At 33.6% G+C, this 20,712-nt stretch overlaps 1 protein-coding gene across 2 annotated transcripts in view; it reads left to right on the forward strand.

Annotated features, from left to right (window-relative positions):
* Positions 1-20,712, forward strand: part of pug (pug C-1-tetrahydrofolate synthase, cytoplasmic) — a 71,032-nt gene that overhangs the window by 1,555 nt on the left and 48,765 nt on the right. The window contains exons 2-8 of one of the 2 annotated variants that reach the window (XM_081730889.1): positions 6,606-6,695; positions 8,209-8,407; positions 9,760-9,896; positions 11,034-11,129; positions 15,063-15,204; positions 16,663-16,774; positions 17,429-17,654. In XM_081730889.1, coding sequence (XP_081587015.1) covers positions 6,634-6,695; positions 8,209-8,407; positions 9,760-9,896; positions 11,034-11,129; positions 15,063-15,204; positions 16,663-16,774; positions 17,429-17,654 — 974 coding nt within the window. In that variant the 5' untranslated portion in view covers positions 6,606-6,633. Of the gene's footprint in view, positions 1-6,601; positions 6,696-8,208; positions 8,408-9,759; positions 9,897-11,033; positions 11,130-15,062; positions 15,205-16,662; positions 16,775-17,428; positions 17,655-20,712 lie in introns of both variants that reach the window. The other variant, XM_081730888.1, reaches the window with a different exon arrangement.

The following is a 20,712-nucleotide window of genomic DNA, read 5'->3' on the forward strand; positions in this document are numbered from 1 at the left end:
ATTTCTAGCTCAAGGGTGTGGGGTAACTCGTTGAGGTTTCCTTCTGCAGATTAAGAATAGCAAGACTTGATTAATAAAACTAGACATATGCAGTCTTTTGAATCTTACCGCTCATATTAAACTTGTTTTGTGAGCGATTTCGGTGCAAGTTTACAATGAGAACTCCATTAAAATTCATTCTATATACATTATATATATAATGTGTGTATATGTGCTTGTAACTTTGGATTTGTCGGTGCAGGCTTACTTTAGGAGAGCATAACCATTATAGCTATAAGTAGAACGATTTCTTTGCAAAATTCTACTAAAACTGCGTGAAAAGAAACTTATACACCTTAAGCATACATCAGCTTGTGTTAAGAGATCATTTCAAGCGAGAATTGCTACTTTTCCGGTTCAGAGCAGGAGAAAGCTGGTGTGCATTTTTAGGAAGAAAGCGCGTGAGCGACGGTGAGTATGCGAGTAAACCTGTATCTTGTGCTAGTTTATTGTTACTAGTAATTTTTTTTTAAATTTTAAAACTCTGGAGCGTAATTTTGAACGGTATTTACACGTTTACAAATAACGCACGTTTGACGCATATGTACATTCTTGTCGCATATCTATAACTGTCTTCTTGTAAGAATATAATTTGATAATTATTTTGCAGAGTATTTTTAATATTGATACTGTGTATAATCGGGAAATGTATATTTCTGGTAAATTTCATAGAACAAAAATTATAAATACGAAAATTAGAATTAGTGAAACAAAATGTTGCTAAATAGACAAGAAAGTTCTATTTTCGTTTTATTGTTCTTATTTACTGCTCTTTTGACATGAAATTTGCCACATACATATCTTTGCCGATTATACACATACTAGCATTATAAGAAATACCGGAAGAAATCGTTACAAAATTATATTCCTACAACATATTTATAGACATGCGCAATTAATTTTGCACATGAGTGTACACAACTTCAAGACTCAAAAATCAGTCACGCAATCGGTCGCCAGTATCTGTCACGTACAAATTGAGGGGTCCTCACTCCCCCACGGTCTTTGGTTTGACAAAGATATTACACCAGGGCATAAAATTTTAGAACCAGATAATTACATTCAGGATAATCAATTTTGAATTGGACAATCCATATACATGTTAAAAAATATCTTATGTTAAGACTTCACGTTTGTGTAACGCTCTCTTTCTGTATTTAATTACCAGTTATCGATTGCAATTGATAACGGTATCATGCAAATACCTATTCTTTTTTTTAAGTATGTATTTACTTATTTTGTTTAGGCATTGGACTTTCTCTTCAGCCAGATCCGTATTTATATATTGTGCGCCCCCTGTGCTCTAAATATTTGCGGCCCCCGCACCAGTATCACTGATAACTGATGAGAAAATAATTGTTTACATTATTCACCGTCAGTAATAGTTTAATAACATTTAGCATCTACAATAAAGTGTCTGTCTGTAGCGCTTTTCAATCCGAGAACCATAACAGACAGAAATATGAAATTTTAGAAATAATAAACACTTCTGACCAGAGTATGTACACTTGTTTATTAAAAACTAAATTACAGTGTAATGGTTTCGACAACTTAAAGTTGTTTTCATCAGACACTAACTGAAGTTTCAGTTTGTGTCTGATGAAGACAACGTTTTGTCGAAACCGTTACACTGTTATTTAGTTTTTAATAAACAAGTGTACATACTCTGGTCAGAAGTGTTTATTATTTCTTTAGTGAGTTCCAAAGTCGTGATGGATAGAGTTGCATGAAATTTCAGTATGTTTGAAAGCTCTGAGAAATTATCAAAATAATCTGTTCAGGTCCCTAGGTCACAACTGAGCTGATATGGGGGAGGAAACTCCCCATAAGAATAACATGGAGACATTTTAAAAATAATCGAAAACGACCAATATTAGAGTTGAATTCATAGTTTTATATTTTATATTTATTGAACAAATTCCCAGATACAGCCTAACTTTGCCATTTTACACAGGGAAAGTTAACAAAAGAAAGAGAAAAAAGAGAACATAGAACAGTGTCAAAAGGAGTATAAAGGTAATATTATTCCGTCAAAACTCGTTTAGTTGCTCAAACACCGGGTAGCTAGAAAAAATGTCCACCATCAGTTGTTACTTGATTATAACAGTTTGGTGTTCTAAAAAAAAAAAAAAAAAAAAAAACCCTAATCTAGGACGGGCAAGATGGAATAGGTGGATATTTCGGGTGCTGCGCGCGAAGAAATACGTAAGGATAGTTCCTGAAGTAGTATTTCCGATCTTAAGTCTCCATTCACTATTTTATGAAGATATTTCAGGTCAGAGATAGTTCTACGTGCTTCCGGAGTCTGGATATACAGATGTTGCAAGAGTTCCTTCTTAGATAATATTCGAAGTGCAGGAATACGGAAATGGACTATAGCGATAAACAAATTAATAATAGAATAAAGTCTTTAGAGATGTGTAGGTGCTGCCATGGCCCACATGGGAAAGCAGTATTCGATCTTGGGCGCTATTTAAGTTTTATAAAAAGTTGCTAATGACTAAACAGTGCGTAGTTCAGTGAATCGATAAAGAAGTCCCAACATGCTCATTGAATTCTTAAGTATTGAGGAGATGTGGTCAGAGAATGTGAGTTTTGAATCAAAGATGACACCAAGATAATTATGTCTAGCAGAATGTGCGATAGGGGAATCATTGACATGGTATGTGGAGGGAACAGGAAACTTTTTCAAAGTAATAGTAATACCGTCACATTCCTTATTGTTGAGTTTCAAGTGTCATATTTCACACCAGCCTATAAGGTAATTTATGTCTTCCTGTAGAGCAATTGTATCATGGAGACACGATATTTTCTCTGTATAACATACAATCGTCAGCAAAAAGCAGAATGCCACTAGGTTGAGCTGATAAGTGCGTGTCGAGATCATCCATAAACAAGACAAATAGCGGAGGCCCAAGTACACTTCCCTGAGGCGCCCCTGATATCACGTGTTGGGGTTCGAAGTCGCCCCTGAAAGAACAACTCTCTGTTTACGGTGATTAGAGAGAAATTGGCCATGTACATTAAATCTATTGGAGAGTATACGAAGCAGATGAATGTGACTAGCAGAATCAAAGGCCTTCCAGAGATCAAAGTAGATAACATCTAATTGACTATTGTTATTCATACATTTGATAGCACAAGAAAGAAGAGTACTTAAGTTTGTGAGACTTGAGCTTCTCGGTAGAAAGCCGTACTGAGAACTGTGAATGTAAAGTGAGGTGAATTTAAGTAGACAGTCTTTGATTATTTTTTCGCAAATAATTGATATTACAGAAAGAAGAGAGATTGGCCTATAGGAGGATACATGATCTTTAAGTCCTGATTTATATATTGGGGTCACGTGAGCTAGTTTCCAACTAGTGGTATAATACCCTTCTTTGAAGCATCTATTGAATATTTGCTGAAAGGTAAAAGTCAAAATTTGCGATTTTCTCAAAGACTGGTCTAACGATATTGATATTGTTCATACTTCGTAAATAAATGTTTAATTAACAACCCTGTAATATGGTATAAGTTGTTTTTCTGAAAAAATGCGAAAGGGATTATTTATTCTTGGGGATGGGTTTCTCTCAGACGATCGGGGGGCATGGTGGCTTTGTGGTAGTGCTTATCTCTGGTGCGTGAGGTACCTGGTTCGATACCGACCAAGTAAGTTCGTGATAGACAACATCGTCCGTGAGGTTTCTCAGGGTACTCATTTCCTTCCATTCCACCAATTCTTCCATCATTTTATTCATTTGCTTTAATCGTAGTCTCCCTTAGCCTGGATGGCATAGTCGTGGAACATTCAACTTAGTTTTAATCTCATTTTCTCCCAGATGATCTCAAAAACTATTTTCTTCATACTTCGTAAATAGCCTAAATGTTTTATTAACGTTACAATATGACATAACTAATTTCTCCTGAAAAGACCTACGAACTGAAATTTATTCTTTGGGGCAGATTTTTTTTTAACTACGACTCAGGGAATTTTGTTCATATTTCATTAATAACCCTACAATACGGAAGACAATTTCTCGTGAATAGATTTCATGAGGATTTTGTTGAAGGCGAGTTTCTTTTTGGATGAGTTTTCACTCTTCAGGTGATTTTGATTATATTTAATCAATAACTATATTGTTGCGCAAGTCACTACTCACGAAAAATCTACAAGGGTAGTTTATATTTTTATTTATTATTATTATTATTATTATTATTATTATTATTATTATTATTATTATTATTATTATTATTATACAGTTTCCTCAAATACAACTGATGCTATGTTAATATAAACAAATGTTTCATTGATAACCCTAATACAGGCACAAGTAATTTCTCATGATTGTCCACAAATTATAGTTTACTTCGAACGAAGTTTTCCGGAAACATAATTTTGTTCGTATTTCATTAATATTTCAGTAATTACTCCAGCATAACATGATTTACTTTAAGAAACTGGAGCAAGAAAGTTTAGTGCGTGACCTAACTTTTATTTAAGTGAACAGTTTGAAATGTCTTTGATTCATATTATGATATTTTTCAAAGTCTGATTTGTGCATTTGTAATTGTCATGAAATAGGATTTTGTTTCCTTTTTAATGCAATGTTTTTAGTTTGTATGTATGTTATTATTTAAGTGTAGTATTTAGAAAATGTTCTTAATTTCAGTTTTTGTGATTAACTGAAACTTGGAGACAGGCGTATTATTATGGGTTTATACTAATACGCGAGTATATAGTACAAAAACAAGGGGAATGTAGTTCCATTGCTTTTTATCCCAGGTTGCAGTTGAACATCGTTATAATGAATTTGACCCAGTGCGAACTAAATTCGTTATGTACTGTTTCCAAGTATATAGGCTGTTTTTCCAGTGTTGTTGTTCTCCAGATCTCGTGATAAATACATATTTAAAATAAATTCTGAAACTAGGCATGTACTGAGAAACATTATTGAAGAAAGTAATTACAATCACATTAAGGTTATATTTCAATCCACGTTTTGAAGTATATTTTTTGGAGTTTTTTTTTTTTTATTTTTTATTTTGGGTTTTATATTAAAAACAAAAAAAACAAAAAAAAAAAACTGGAATGGTGAAAATTACAACCTTGTCTGAAGGTCCGTTGCGATTTCAACGTGCTATAAGATAGTAAACATAAATTTTTTTTGCGCGTCTAGGTAACACTTAGCGGAAACATTTTAAATGTTGTAGCAAGTATATGGGGACGATTGTTTATCCTGTATGTGTGTATATAAATGGTACAGTCGTGTCATTAAAGAACGGGATCAAAGAAAACGAGTAACCAGGCGCGGTAAGAACCACGAGGACACTGAATTTGGTTGAGAAAATAACTACTAAAGACTGAACTTCTACAGTTTAAATATTCGCTGAAGAGTTAAAAGTGAACAAGGAAACGTTTGATGCAAAGGTCACATATAAGCAACGAGTAATGGCAGTTATTGTCTGCTTCATGACAATGCCCTAGACCAAAGGCTTTTGCTTGTGAAGGAGTTATTGGCTCGATAGGGAATCTGTGGTGTCACATCCTGCCGATTCACTGGATCTGCCTCTGTATAATTACTTTCTAAACCAAATAAAACATAGGGTAAATTTCCTTTGATGCATTGACAGTCAAGAAGGCTACACAAGGGTTTTAAACAGCATTAAATAAATTCTAGCAATCCTACCATGCGCTGCTTAGCAATGCGTAACAATGTATGGATTCAGGAGAGCATTATCTTGAACGGTAAAACTAAAATAGTTTTCTATGAAAACACATATATTTATTTATTTATTTATTTATTTATTTATTTATTTATTTTTAAGTCCCAGTCTCGAATTCAAATTGCCGCATTGTGTATTACATAAGTTAGGTTTATCCTTATAGAATGTTTAATTTTGATCAAAATTATTTAATATATTATGTCACCTGAAATTTATTTACTCGTTTTTTTGTTTTATTCTTTCGTCATTTGGCAATTGAAAAACGGTATGATTTTTATTTTATAAGCGTGTAAGTTATCTTTTTATTGAAGTTACTTTGGGAGGGTTCCGATTTTTATTCGCATTACTACGTGATCTTAGTATAGGTATAGCATCAACAAGAAGACAATTTAAAAACATTTTCTAAAAGCTTTCTTTGAACAGTGCATCGTCAAGATGAGAAAAAATAATTTCCCGTAGCACCAAACGGTTGTTGGATAAAAGATTAAAATGATGCTTTAATCTTTTCAGTTTCCGAAAAGAAGTGAATACTTTTAATTGAGGACTAATTCTTGCTTCTAGCTTTGTAAAAATAAGCCATTAAAATTTATATAGATTTTTTGAAAGTGGTTGATGTGTTTATATAAGCAAAACGGTCAGAACGATTAAAAAATATTTACACAAAACCAATATCGAAAGCACAAGGGGTGTTCTATCGCATTTATTATCATTATGTGATTATAAATCAACAGGAAGAATCAAATGTCTTCTAATTTTCACATTGCAAACTCTTAAAACTGAAGATTGGCGGTTGTTTTTCCGCAGCTTATATATTCATATGTTCATAGTATATGTAACCTATGCTTTTTCTTGTCAGGTAGTCGTGTGAATTTTAACACAGTATTAAAAATGGTAGTCCCAGGAGCTGGAGAAGGCACTGCCAATATTCTGTCTGGAACAGAAGTTGCAAAGTAAGTATTTAGGTTCCTCAGGTATATGTGAAGAACTAAAGTTTCGGTTTTAACTGGTTTCTTCTGATAGTATACGGAGTGTATATGGGACAGTATAATATAACATATGGGATGTATCAAAAGTCCAGGGCTTACGCAAACTCCTTATGAGTAAATATAAAAAAAAAATAGTAGTTGGAAATATATATATAGTGTAATATATTTAATATAGTAATATACATAATAGACAGCACTAACTAATATAATTATATATTACTAATTAATATATATATTAGGTTTTAAACAGCACTTAGTAATATAGTTGTCTTGGACTTACATGTATTCGAAGATATAAAATGTCAATTGAAGATATGGACAAATGATTCGAATTGCTGAGAAGATGGCGTACGGATTAGTATGTTTTATACTCATATATATATAAACTGATACTCATATATATAAAACTGATACTCGTTTTATTTTTAGATGTGTTTTATATTATCAAGGATGGCCTATGAAAAACGCAGCTTTTGAAATACCCTCCATTTCTGTTTTAGTAAGCCGGCAGCACTGAACGTCACACGATTTTCATCTGCTGTCTTTTTAGTTAGTAGTCACGGAGCGCATCATCATCTGTTTTCTGTACGGATAGGAGCACTCACTACAAGTTTTCACAATGACAGCACGCTGTTCCGTCGTGAAGCATCCTACCTGTACAGAAAACAGATGATGATCATGCGCTATTCGGCGCTCCCTGACTGTTAACCACAAAGACATCAGATGAAAATGGTGTAACTTTCAATGCTACCGGTTTACTAAAACAGAAATGGCGGGCATCTCAAAAATTGCATTCTTTATGGGGATACCCTTTTACATAGACCATGTAGAAACTTTCCAGCGCCAACAACAGCATTCCTTGATACCAGGCTTATAGTTCATAATATCAACTCATGAAGGCAACTTGGCTATGTCCGTGCCACTTTTATGTGGTGGTTACTGTAACTGGTGTGATTTCTTAATTTTTATGTATTTATTTATTTATTTATTGCATGAAATTAAATTCTTTTAAATATTAACACATATACAGGCATTTTAGGCAACAATCTATGCCATTCAAGTTGTATCCTATGATGTGACTAATGAAGGAATGATTTCTACTTGGTGTTAAGAGTAAGCATAAAATGTTTTGTGATTACAAAAGAAGTAAATGTAAAAGTTGAGTTACTAAAATGTATAAAGTTTAGATGGTGTTAATAGTAATGCGTGATAAATGTAACAGAAATAAGCATGATGATAAAGATGGTTGTGCAGTTAGTAGTGATCGTTTAGGTTTATGATAGCAACTAGAATTTGGGAACTGACAGCGATGGTACTGATTTTAAATATCATAGCAATTATGTTATACCAACTGTTATTATTATTATGATAGAATAAATTTGTTACGAATACCTCCAATTTTTTTTTTTTTTTTTTTTTTGGGCGGTTTTGTGTTTTTTTTATACTGTAAAATGCGGAAATTTTATTTATTTTTCAGAGAGATCAGAAATAATCTAAAAGAGGAAGTCGCTAAATTGAAGGAAGAATTGCCTGGCTTTTGCCCAGGTCTTGCCATTGTCCAAGTTGGAGGTCGCGAAGATTCAAATGTATATATACGTATGAAACGTAAAGCAGCTGAAGAGATTGGGATGAAGGCAACTCATATACAACTTCCAAAATCAACAACAGAAGCTGAGGTATGCGATCTCTGTAATTCTTTGCTTATTATGTTTGTTTAGTCAGTATGCTACTTCCATACAACCTGCTGTAAATGAACTTTATTTTTACCATGACAGAGTTCATGTTCCTATATCCAATTGAAATCTGGTATGTCAGAAAGAAAGAAAGAAAAAAAAAGTCAACCTAAGGCACTGAGATTCTAACAATACGCACAGAATACTGCTTTAAAATATTTTGTTTATTGAAATGTTTGCTTTGTCAGGAAAAGAAGTTACTGAGCGTACATTGGGTGTGTGAGTAAGGTCTTCTAGGGCTGTATAGAAAGTAATGACAACATTGTTATAATCCGTACCTGACTTTATGCACAGAACATGTTACATTTCGTCAATGTAATCATTTCTCATCTCGATCAGCTTCTGTGATAAGAGTGGAAGGCGTCGTACACTGTCAGCTCTTTAATCTTTGTCGACTGCCTACAAGGACTGCCATATGGCACGGGTGATGGCTTCTCTTGTCTTCGTTTTGGCGAAACTGTAATCACGAAATCCCTGAAAACGTTGTTGTTCACTGCCATTTCAATCTTGATCTACGCACATTGTTAATCTTTCCGAAACATATTATGGGGCTTCCATTTTCCTCCTCTACTTTATGGCACTTCTTTTTTTGACTAACACACAGTCGTTATCATCTGCCATATTCCATTGCCTTACATTTCCTTGTCGGCTACGGAAATCTTGTAATGCTGACAGCCTTCTGACGTGAGAATAGTGTTGCCACTACTTTTATCCAATCTATGTAGAAAGACAGCAGTAAAGACAGTGTGGTAACACGGGTGAACCAATTTGGTGACATACCACTCAGCTAAAAGTTCTCGTGGAATTATTACTGGAGTATTAAATATTATTTATTATTACTTCGAAATTAATGAATCGAAACAACTTTTTCTTGTATCTTGTACTACCGTTTAACTTGCTCATAATCAGTAAATTAAACACTACAAATAGAACTGGGAGGTATTATTAATATGAAAGTTTAAGATCCGCTAGGGTATTATTATTATTATTATTATTATTATTATTATTATTATTATTATTATTATTATTATTATTATTATTGAGGCCAGGATGGCTCAATGATAGTGCTTCATTGACTGCCCCTGCGACTGATCATAAATAAACCTCTTATTGAGTTTGGTGACATGCCGTGCCATCTATGATGTGGAAGGCAACTGCACATGAGGATAACATTCAGACTATACCATGATATGATTGTATCATTCCGTATTCAGTCTGTAACTAAAACAAAATAGATATGCTATTTTTCCTATATTATGTATGTAATTATCTTAAATTTTTAACTCTATTTCCAGATCTTAGCAAAATTAAAGGAGTTAAATGACGATCCAAATACTCATGGAATTATTGTGCAGATGCCATTGGACTGTGATCACAAAGTAGATTCCCATTTCATTACAGATTCGGTTTCTCCAGATAAAGATGTTGACGGGTAGGTAAATGATAATCACAAACACTACGAAATAGAGCAAATAAAGCTAGAGTTCAGTTCCAGAAGAACATAGAATTCTGTATATATACGAGAAACATATTACAACAGGAATATGATGTACGTTAATGTAGTGTTTAAGCTGGTTGAAGTGGTGAATACAAGAAATACAAACATTTAAAAGGATAGAAATAAAAGGTTACATAATTAAGACTTTTCGAAGCTGTATACACAGCCTTTCAATATACATGTATATCTACTCTTAATTTTTATTATTTTTTTAACATTGATATCTTTCTAATCACTTTGTCACCTCTTTCAAGGTGGTTATGTAGAAATCGAAAATGCCAGTAAATATATTTAACCAACAGAAGCGGTTGGAGTACATTCGCTCCTTGTACTTTAATATTCTCACACAATTTTATTGATGTCTTATTTAATAAGTAATCAATATTGCAAATCATTTAATATCCAGTGTCTTAAGACAGGTGATAAGTAAGTTCCTCGTGAAATTTAAACTACTTTTAAAGTAGTTTCTGAAAATACTTTTGTTAAAAACCTGTCTTAAAATTCGCATCTATTATTGAACAATTAGTCTTTAATGCTAGTTCTTTGTGATAAAGGACAGTTATGTCTCTAAACTAGTATAGCTGTCTCTTAGGGGTGTCTACTGACTTAAGTCTGAAATTGTTACTTTTATGGTCGGTCTCAAAACCCAGATCATACTTATTCTAGACTTCTGAGAAGAAATATTCAATTTTAACATTTTTTTTTGAATGTCATATTTTGTGAAATATTTCCACAATGTGAACTTTAATCAATATATGTGTATTTTTGTTTTCTTAATTCTTTGATATATACTCATTTTACATGATAATTAGTTCTCATTTGTGTAAAAGAAAAGACTTTGAACAATAAATCCTCACTGATTAGACCTGAAAAAGAATTACTAATAGACTTGGTGAAAACATGCAATTTGAAGATAATAATTTAGTAGACACTCCGATCCACATATTGAAAACGAATCCAAATATTTACTTGGTGTTCTGTTTTTAATGTACTGATTTTATCTTCATTGAAAGAAACATATTTTTTATAGCCTTTTTGTGCTGTGTAAAATTAATTCAATTTTAATTTCAGTCTTCATACTGTGAATGAAGGAAGAGTTGCTGTAGGAGATCTCACTTCAGGATTTTTGCCTTGCACTCCAAATGGATGTATTGAGTTGATTAAAAGGTATTTAATTGATTATTCTGACTACGATATGGATAATCTTGTAATGAGTGCAGTATAAAGGAGTAATTATTTTAAACCAGCACAATTGTCAAACAAAATCATTTTCATCTTAACTAGTATATACCTAAGACTTGCCCAAAGAAATTCGGGTAAAATATGGATAGATACATAAATATAAAGCACTTACCACATTCGTCTTCCAATCTTCAATTCCATTCACAAAGTTTTGTTCACATTCAATAGACATTTTCTAATAACAAAAGCAGTATAATAGGAATAAAACAAGACGCACAGCAAGATTTAGTCAGTTAATTTTAAACCAATTTCTCGTCCTCCAAAAGACGTTGATTTGACCAAATAGAGAGTTCTTGGAATTTCATCCGGGGTGCGTGAATGACGTTATAATGTGATGAAAAATGTGTGAGTGATGACTGAACATACCCATAAGAGTAGTGTAGTTTAAGGCACATAAGACACTCAACATACAGTAATTCAGGTGAAAGTAAGAAGTAAAAGCAAAAATTCTTCACTGAAAAGTGTGTGTGTGGGGGGGGGGGGAGGCACGATGGCTCTGTGATAGAGCGCTTTGCACCTCTTGTGCATGGGGTCCCTGATTCGACAATCGACCAAATAAGTTTGTGGTGGACAACATGTATCCGTAGGTTTTCTCAGGGTACTCACGTTTCCTGCTACCGTCATTCCACCAATTATTCAATCATTCACTTGCTTTATTCGTCTCCCTTAGCCTAAAGGGCATAATCAGATATAAGGCAATAAAGATATATTCATTGAAAAGTATTTTTGAAACATACTTCATTGAAATTTAAGAAAAATTAAATTGGAACAAGGGATAGTGGATTGTTTTCTCTCCGATCATCATGGGAGCTACGGTGGCTCAGTGGTAGTGCACCTACCTTTGGTGCGTGGAATCTCTGGTTCGATCCCCGGCCAAGTAAGTTTGTGTTGGACAATTTTTCTTTTCTTTAGGGAAGCCTAACAGGCATAATAATCGCGGGACGTTAAATTAAAATATTTCATTTCATTGATCACATCCGAAGCAAGTACTCGGGAAAGAATTGATTGATGGATTGATTTAGTTTGTTCCTTTTAACCATCAAAGCTATACGAGACTTAGATTTACAGCTTAATAATAGATCTAAACCACATATGCTCCCAGTGTAAATTGAAGCAAAATAGCTAAAAGTTGGTAGTGTACAGTCACCATTATTGACATTAATTAAAATCCCCTTCACACTATCGGGGCGTTCGTCCGAACGAGTGCAGAAATACATTACAAATAACTAGCCTCTTTACATCAATTTGTCAGTGTGTCCGCCGGATCTCCCTGCTCGAATCATCTGTAAGACGTATAGGTCAATGCCATTTTAGTAGCACTTCCTCTATGGATTTTTAAGTCACGTTATGTTGTATCAAGGTTACTAGAAAACAGGTTGCCTCTTAACCATGGTGCACGGTCATAGGCTGTCCCGGAATGACGTCACTTATAGACCCGTGAAGCGCGCAAAAAAAAAAAAGTCTGCTTTTTTCCCACTTAAGAATAAGGAAGATGGTCTTCGCGTGAGAAGTCCTATACTGAATTAACGTGCTTGCATGCAGAATCAGACTTAAGTATCTGTAATTTACTACATAGAATAACATAACAGAATTTATAATAATAATTGTGTTTTACCATAATATTCTATTGTTAGAAACCTTACTCACTGGACAAGCTTCCTGAGCTTTTTCTCCCGTTTGTCCTGAGAGCTTCCTTCCCTTTTTACAGAAACCTAAACTCTTTTCTGTTTTGCCAAACTATTCAAAAACTTAATTCTGGCATATGTTCTCATTCGCACAAATGCAGTCACTATTTCAGAATTCACATTAGCATTACTCCCACAAATAATCCTCTGTAGACATTTCAAGGTATCTTTTCCCCTACGCACTGTTTTTCCATGGTAAAATGAAAACTGTTCTTGCATATCTTTTACACACGAAACACTCTTCAGTGGGCTGTGTGAGATGGCCATGAGACAAGCTTTGAATCAGGGGTGTAGGCAGCAGGCTATCTAGGAAGGGCCCGTCATTTTCTTTTGGGGGGGTGGAAGACAGCTACAATTTACAAAGCCAAACAAAAGTGTTACAGTTAGTGATTTTGAGCCCTGAAAAAAAAACCGGAAATTTTCGTTTCCTTCCGGAAAATTGAAAACACTTTTAAGCTTTGGTTTTTGTTTTTTCTCCATAAATATTATGTACCAAGTAGTTTTTATTATGCTTAACCAAGAACTACAGCTCCGGACCAAATGTTATGCCTTTGTGCATAACTATTATAATTTAAGCCCCTTTACTCAGAACCTATCTACATAAGAGTGATATTCTTTGAAATTTCGCTTAATTTCTTTAAGATTTCCTGATAAAAATATTTATTTATTATTCTTGACTAAAAACATCATACAAATTCTCGTATTAGCATAGAAAGACAATTATTTTAAAATAGGCCTATATAAAATATTTTCATGCTGCATATTGGACATGATCCGCACAGGAGCACTAGATCAATCGAGTGTAGCAAATGTGGCAGCAAGTTCTGCATTTGGTCATTCCTTACACGGAAGAGATACCATACTATTTTTCGATCGGCAAGGATCTGTATATAATTTACCGATTATTAATTATATGAACTTTATTATTTTTAAATGACTGAAGCGAGGTAATCTGATGATGGTGTTTTAAAAGCTGGTCATTTCGGTAGTCCAGGAAATCATTTGGGGGGTCTGGCCCCGATGCCCCCTGTGGCTACACCACTGCTTTGAATCGATGATGGTAAAGTGTGATCAATGAGAACATTTTTATTGTACTGATTACTTAAATGCTTAAATGAGGGTGTATTTTTTGCATTTACTTTATTATTATTATTATTATTATTATTATTATTATTATTATTATTATTATTATTATTATTATTATTATTATTATTATTATTATTATTATTATTATTATTATTGCAAGCCAACCTGCTATATACACCAGTCCATCTTCTTCCATTGCTGATTGTATCTCAATGTAGCACACTTGACTTAAGAACATCTTTGTCTTCGGTCATTGTCTTCAGCATTTCATCAGTACATACAACACCACATTTTTAAAGAAATTTGTTTAAAATAAATTCTTAATTTTCGACAGTATTTCATTTTTGTTAATTTTCAGTACGCCAGGATTATTGCCTAAAATAATCATTCTAATTGTATTTAGTGCATTTAAAACTGTAGGATGATCATAGAGTTCTCAAGTGTCTTAAAAGTTTTTGGTCTACGGGTGACGTATTACGATGTTCACCGACTACCTCCGAACGAAAACCGAAGTGTTTCGAGGCAACCTGTTCTCTAGTAACCTTGATGTTGTATCCTATTCTGTCTTGCTTTTGTTCCTATACCATTTTTGCTACTTCAGAATATTTACTAAATGTGAATGAAATGAAAAAGTATTGCTGATAATTTGGATGGGCTCTTTCCGTAGTTCATGGATTTGTTGTATAATTTCTTTAGTTAAGTATGGTAGCTTTTTGTTTATAATATGTATTGAATTACATATATAAACCCTTACAACAATAACTCAGTATACAATTTTACAAGCAGGTTTTTGCTCAATTTGTACAGGACAATTTCGGCATTCCAGTTTCGTATTTTATGGTCAGATTTAAATTATAGATGGATAACCAACCATCTTTGCAGCATATACTTTGTGACTAGTGTAAATATTAAGATTTTAAAACAATTTTTAAAATAAATTTGTAGTTTTTGTTCTAATTCTTGCCAACTTTTCTTTATGAAAAAAGAAGCGATCTTCAATAAGTGTTTACTAATATATATATATATATATATAATATAAAAAATAAGACGAGATTCCTAAAAAGGATATATTTTCTGGTCATTATAGGAGTGGTGTACCGATAAGCGGTAGCAATGCAGTTGTGATTGGAAGGAGTAAGATAGTAGGCACTCCAGTCTCAGAATTGTTAAAATGGCATCATGCAACAGTCACAGTTTGTCACTCAAAAACAAAGAACTTAGCACAACAGGTCAGTGATTGGAATCAGTTTCTCGTTTTCTTGAATATTTGTATGTGATTCACCAGTATTAGTTATCTGGATTACTATTATTTATCATAGTCAAAGTATTTATTATTGAAATTGCAGTTCTTATAAGTAAAAAGTATAAGATTATAGAATTTGCGCAATAGTTTCGTCCTTCATTTGATTTTTGTAAAAAGGAAAAAAATCAGTCACAAGGATACCAAACGTGGCATGATGGCAGACCATGACTGGCTTAGGCTTAAATATTGTCTTAAATATTGTAAAGTGCAGACCTTTAGTTTAGGAAATTTCCATCAAAGTTGGTATTTGAATTACTGAAATCAAGAAATCGCTAAAATTAGACTCATCTAATCGTGACAACTTAGCATAGGGCTAAACCTTAACCTGCTTAGTACACGTGAAATCTTTGATGACAGCCATTCAAGGAAATAAATTAGGATCTGCAATGTACGGAGATGATCCAAACAATGAGAAGGCATATTATAATGAGGTCATGTTCCAATTCCTTGTGAAGATTGTACACTAAAATACATCTTCAGGTAGAAAATAAACTTTACACACATGCAAATTGTCTATATTGATTAATCTTTTATTGTATGTTAAATAAATTTGAGCTCTCGTGGCTATGTGGTTAACGACTTACGCACCTTTGACGTGGAAGACCGAGTACGAGTCTTGGTTGGAGCTTATGTAATACGGAATCCATCTTAAGCTATATGTTCACGTCTCATGTAGTCTCACTGTTGAAAGAGACGCTAAAACAAAAAACGTAACCACCACCACCCACAACAACAAGAAAATCTGCTAAAATCAATGAAAGACTAATTTTTCTCGCTGTTCGTAACCTATTTGTGGTTCAACGTAACAATAAGTACAGTCACGGAAGAAAGAATTTTTCATTGACAAAATTTCTTTTCCTAAAAACTTAATAATAAATTAACCTAGTAGAGTACCAATATTAGCAAGTTATCAAATTATAACTATTCTAAGGATAACAACAAAAAAGATCCAAAGTAATTAATTTGTTTCTGAGCTATTGACAAAAGAAAATTTGTCAACTGTCAAATACTGTCTTTTCTGGGTGTACAATATTATTTTTGTATAATTAAAATACATTTGTTTGTATTCTTTAACTAGTTTCTTCTTTAAAAAATCTAATCTTGTATAATATTAACGATAGAATCGATTGATTATAGTTATCTCAATATATAGGATGATAAGGTGTTTAAAAATTACAAAAAAACCTCTTTTTGTTGTTGTGTATTTGAGTTCGATCTCAGAACAAGGTGGTAATTAATCCCTTTATCATTTCTACATTAGTGTTCATTAATAAAAAGTAATGAAACAAAGAAACATGCCAATACTTTTTATGAAATACATATTTAGGAATATCTTAATATATAATTAACTGGTTTTTCAGATATGTTTTTACTGTATTTTTAGGCAGCAGCGGCTGATATACTTGTTGTTGCTATTGGCCGACCAGAAATGGTTAAAGGAAGCTGGATTAAGCCGGGTGCTGTTGTTATCGACTGTGGCATCAACGCAATTCCAGGCATGTTATTTTTTTGTTTGCTTATATTTATCTATGTGAACTCTGCATTGAATCCTATGTAGATTAATAACATTTGGCTTTTTATAATCCTCATAAAGTACTTTCACCAAAATCGTGAAGTTGAACATCTTAATTCTGCAATGAAATGTCGCAGAATATTTAACTACCTGTACTTACTTGATGAAAATGTACTCAATCTTGAAGTTGTTTCAGCAATCTCGTCAGTGCTTCCTCTATAAAGAGAAAGTCGTGACTTTATAATTCAGAAACTAATATTGACTAAAATATTTGTGCCTGTCAGGTGAATAAATGACTATACCAGTTACCAGGAAGTTTGCGAGGTAATTTCTCTGAGAGAGAGATCCTGTATCTAGTAATAAAACGGCCATCGTATTTAGAGCCTGTACTAAAACTTAGATGTAAAATTTTAATATTACTGTCTTGAAAGGAAAGGAGTGTTGAAAAACTTTACCATATGTTTTCAGATTTCCTGTAATTTTGCCAGTTTTAAATATATGCAGAAATAAAGGATAAAATTTTATTAATCCTTTATCCTTAAAATATGAGAATTATAGTGAAAAATTCTGTGCGATTGAATCTGTCCATACTTGTTAGTTTTATTCATAAGTTTTCTTAACTTCATTTTTATAACAGATTCTACCAAAAAATCCGGTCAGCGTCTTGTTGGAGATGTTGAGTTTGAAACTGCAAAAACAGTTGCATCGTACATTACTCCTGTTCCTGGTGGAGTAGGGCCAATGACAGTAGCAATGCTTATGAAAAATACAGTACAGTCAGCAGTGAAAGTAGCAGCTAGGTTGAAGAGTGCACTGTGGTCACTAAGAAGTATGCCTTTGCGATTGCAGTCTCCCGTGCCAAGGTAAGGAAGTTCTGACATACACCCCCTCTCCCTTTTCTCTGCTTCATCCTAGGAGATTCTTGCCATTTGAATGTATTAGGATGGTTTAGATTTCACATTAAACTGTACGTCCATGTCTCATATAGCTTCGATACTGAAAAGCGATACTAAACTCAAACCGATAATAGAAAATTCAGTATCAAAGTTAATGTTCCTTGCTCCTTGTGTATCATTTTCCTCGGTTGAACGTTCATTTTCGAAATTAAACGTATGAAGAATTACGTACTAATTGCAATGACAGGTTAGATTGAACTCAGCCTTCTCAGTATTGAATGTGAAGTTCCATTGACGTCAGTGAAATCATCAGTATCTTCGCATCCTAGGAAACACGTCGCTTGTTTTTTTCATTAAAGAACAATGTGAATACAATTTTGTAAATATTTACAATACATGTGACAGATAAAAAACATGACCATTGAAAATTGAATTTCTGTTCTGTATATTAACATACAAAAATATAGTAATATATTAATGTCAGTCAAGCAATTTAATAACCAGCACTTAGAAAATGTTACGAGCTTCGATCCTAGGCTTGCGGATTCCCCTCCCCCTCCCCCTCAAAGTTTGTTGAGATCTTTGGGATCTGAATATCTTTGCTTGGATATCTGGCAACGAAACACACCTGAAATCTCCCTGCCCTTCTCTCCACAGAAATCGACTCTGCTATAATTTATTAATGATAGTGCATTAACTTGCATTTGTCTGTTGTAATATGCCATAAGTAATCGTAACTCTAGTTCGTCAGTTATTATATTTTTGAGAGAGCCAAAATTTATTTTTCCAGGCCGATCCGCATAGTTATTAACGTGACTAGTTCTGGACCTCTGACAATTTTACAACAGGGAAGTAAGATTCCCAGTCTCAGCCTGTAGCACGCTTTCTTAAGATTCGGTTTCAGTAATAATTGTCCTTTTCACAACAACGAGAAATTGAGATATGATGATAAATTTGAAAATGGTAAAATGCCTCGTACTAAGTTCCACTTGTTTCGTGAAATTTCTACTTTTTCTCTGTTTATAATAATTACAATCACTCTTTAAAATAAACAGAGCATCACATACATAATTTTTGCATTAAAATTTTCTGTTTTCGAGGGCTTGCTTTTTCCGAATTTATGAAAAATCATTTTCGGCTGTTGAGAAAAGTGCTTGCCTCTTACTATTTCTCCATATCCAGATTTACATCCTGGAACGTAAACCCATTGCAGCAAAGTGAATGGAGGGTTTAGGTGCGTCCTATGTTTGTTTCAAAAATAAATATTATAAATATACGAAAGCTAACCACAAACTCGCGAAAAAAACATTCCAAACTATCTGTTCTTTAATGTACTCTTCTAAAGCCTTTCCAGCCTTAGAACAAAGTAGACGTAAACAAAGCGAAATGTATTACTCCGTGGCTCACACGTGCTTCGGCAGCGAGAGGTGGACAGCAAGAACATCAGCTAGCTTATTATCGTCGCATAATTTCCAAAGTGAAGGCTACAGTTGGTCGGTAAATAATTAACGCACTGACACTGACTACTGTTATGTTGGAAATATGTACTCCCTTAAATCGTTATATAAACGAGATTGCCTCTTTGTGTTTTATAACACGAGACAAAGATGGATTGTCACTCGCCATGAAACTGTGCGTTCTACAATTTGAAGTGAGCGGAGTCGGCGCGTGAACGCATACGCTTGCACAGTAAGTACTATATGTCCAGGTACGGGTGAGATTGAAATAAAGCTACATCTGTTGTTAAATATTACATATATTGCGTTTATTATCACAAAATGCAGGATATATTCGGATACCTTTTACTTTAAATTGTTTTAGTAATGATTTTATTGCGGTAGGATACTAGTGCAGTGAGACAAACAACCAATCACTGGTGGTAGTCAGGTAGGTTTGTTTACATCTACTTTTTTCTAAGGCTGAATAGAGATAAGACAGTGTTCATCTGGATGTGACAGTAGTGCTGTAATTTGTTGTCCGCAGGACTTTTTCCCTATCTTCAGCGTGTTGAACGAGGCGAGTGCATGCAGTTTTTACTTCCATTCGCTAGATGGAACAAAGGAAACCATGTGACCCTGCATTCCAACATTGCACCCAACTGGACGTTCCTCAACTTTCCTCTGTTCTTAATTTTTCCCTTTCCTCATTATTCTATTCCCTATTTAATAGGCATCTAGCGAAAGCTCATGGTGTACTTTAGTATTGTGTTTTTACTGTTACGCGTATGCTTTCTCAACTCCAGTATAAATTTTTGTTGTTCTACAAATTGTCAGAAGATTGGGTTGTTTGCAGGAGTTCAGGAATAAAGAGATGAGTTGATCGTGTCGTTCGTATCATAACTTACTTGGTAGAGCAATCGCTAGGCAAGCGTAAGTTGCAGTTCCTACCTATCTAGTATCCAGGTATTTATCCCACTGTTATTCTATACCTAGTGGTTTTTAGCACATTTGAAACACCTGAAAATAATAATCGTAACTATTAAGCCAGCATATTCCAAGACTTCGGAGATCAGTTTCAGCCTCAGAAATTTTCAGATAAATTTCTGTTGTTCGTTCAAACTGTGCACCTGTTTTCTCATGATCGTAAGACAAATAACGTCGATGTTACTTTAACATATTGAGAAAAAATATATAGATTGCTGCTGTCAGGAAAGGAATTTCCTAAAACGTGGGGGTACATTACACTAATTTTTAATAAGGAGTACATACCAAGTTTCATCTACCTAATGTGAGGGACCTCTGAATTACTATATTTTTGACACAAATTTTAAACTTCCCTCGTCTTTCCTTAAGGGATAAACATTTTAAACTCTTTGGATAAACATTTTAACCAAAGTGTCATAATAAAAACATTTCGATGTAGGTAGCAAACTATTTAGCCTTTTTTCCCATAATGATGTAAGACAACGTGGTTTTCACTTGTATACTAGTATGTGTAGATGAAGTGCAAAGGGATTAAAAAAAAAAAAAAAATCAAACATGTGTTTCTTCTAAAAGTTGCTAAAGTATTACAGTGTATTAGCTTT

Source organism: Thermobia domestica, chromosome 11, assembly GCF_964235325.1.
Source record: "Thermobia domestica chromosome 11, izTheDome1.hap1.1, whole genome shotgun sequence".
Taxonomy (NCBI): domain Eukaryota; kingdom Metazoa; phylum Arthropoda; class Insecta; order Zygentoma; family Lepismatidae; genus Thermobia; species Thermobia domestica.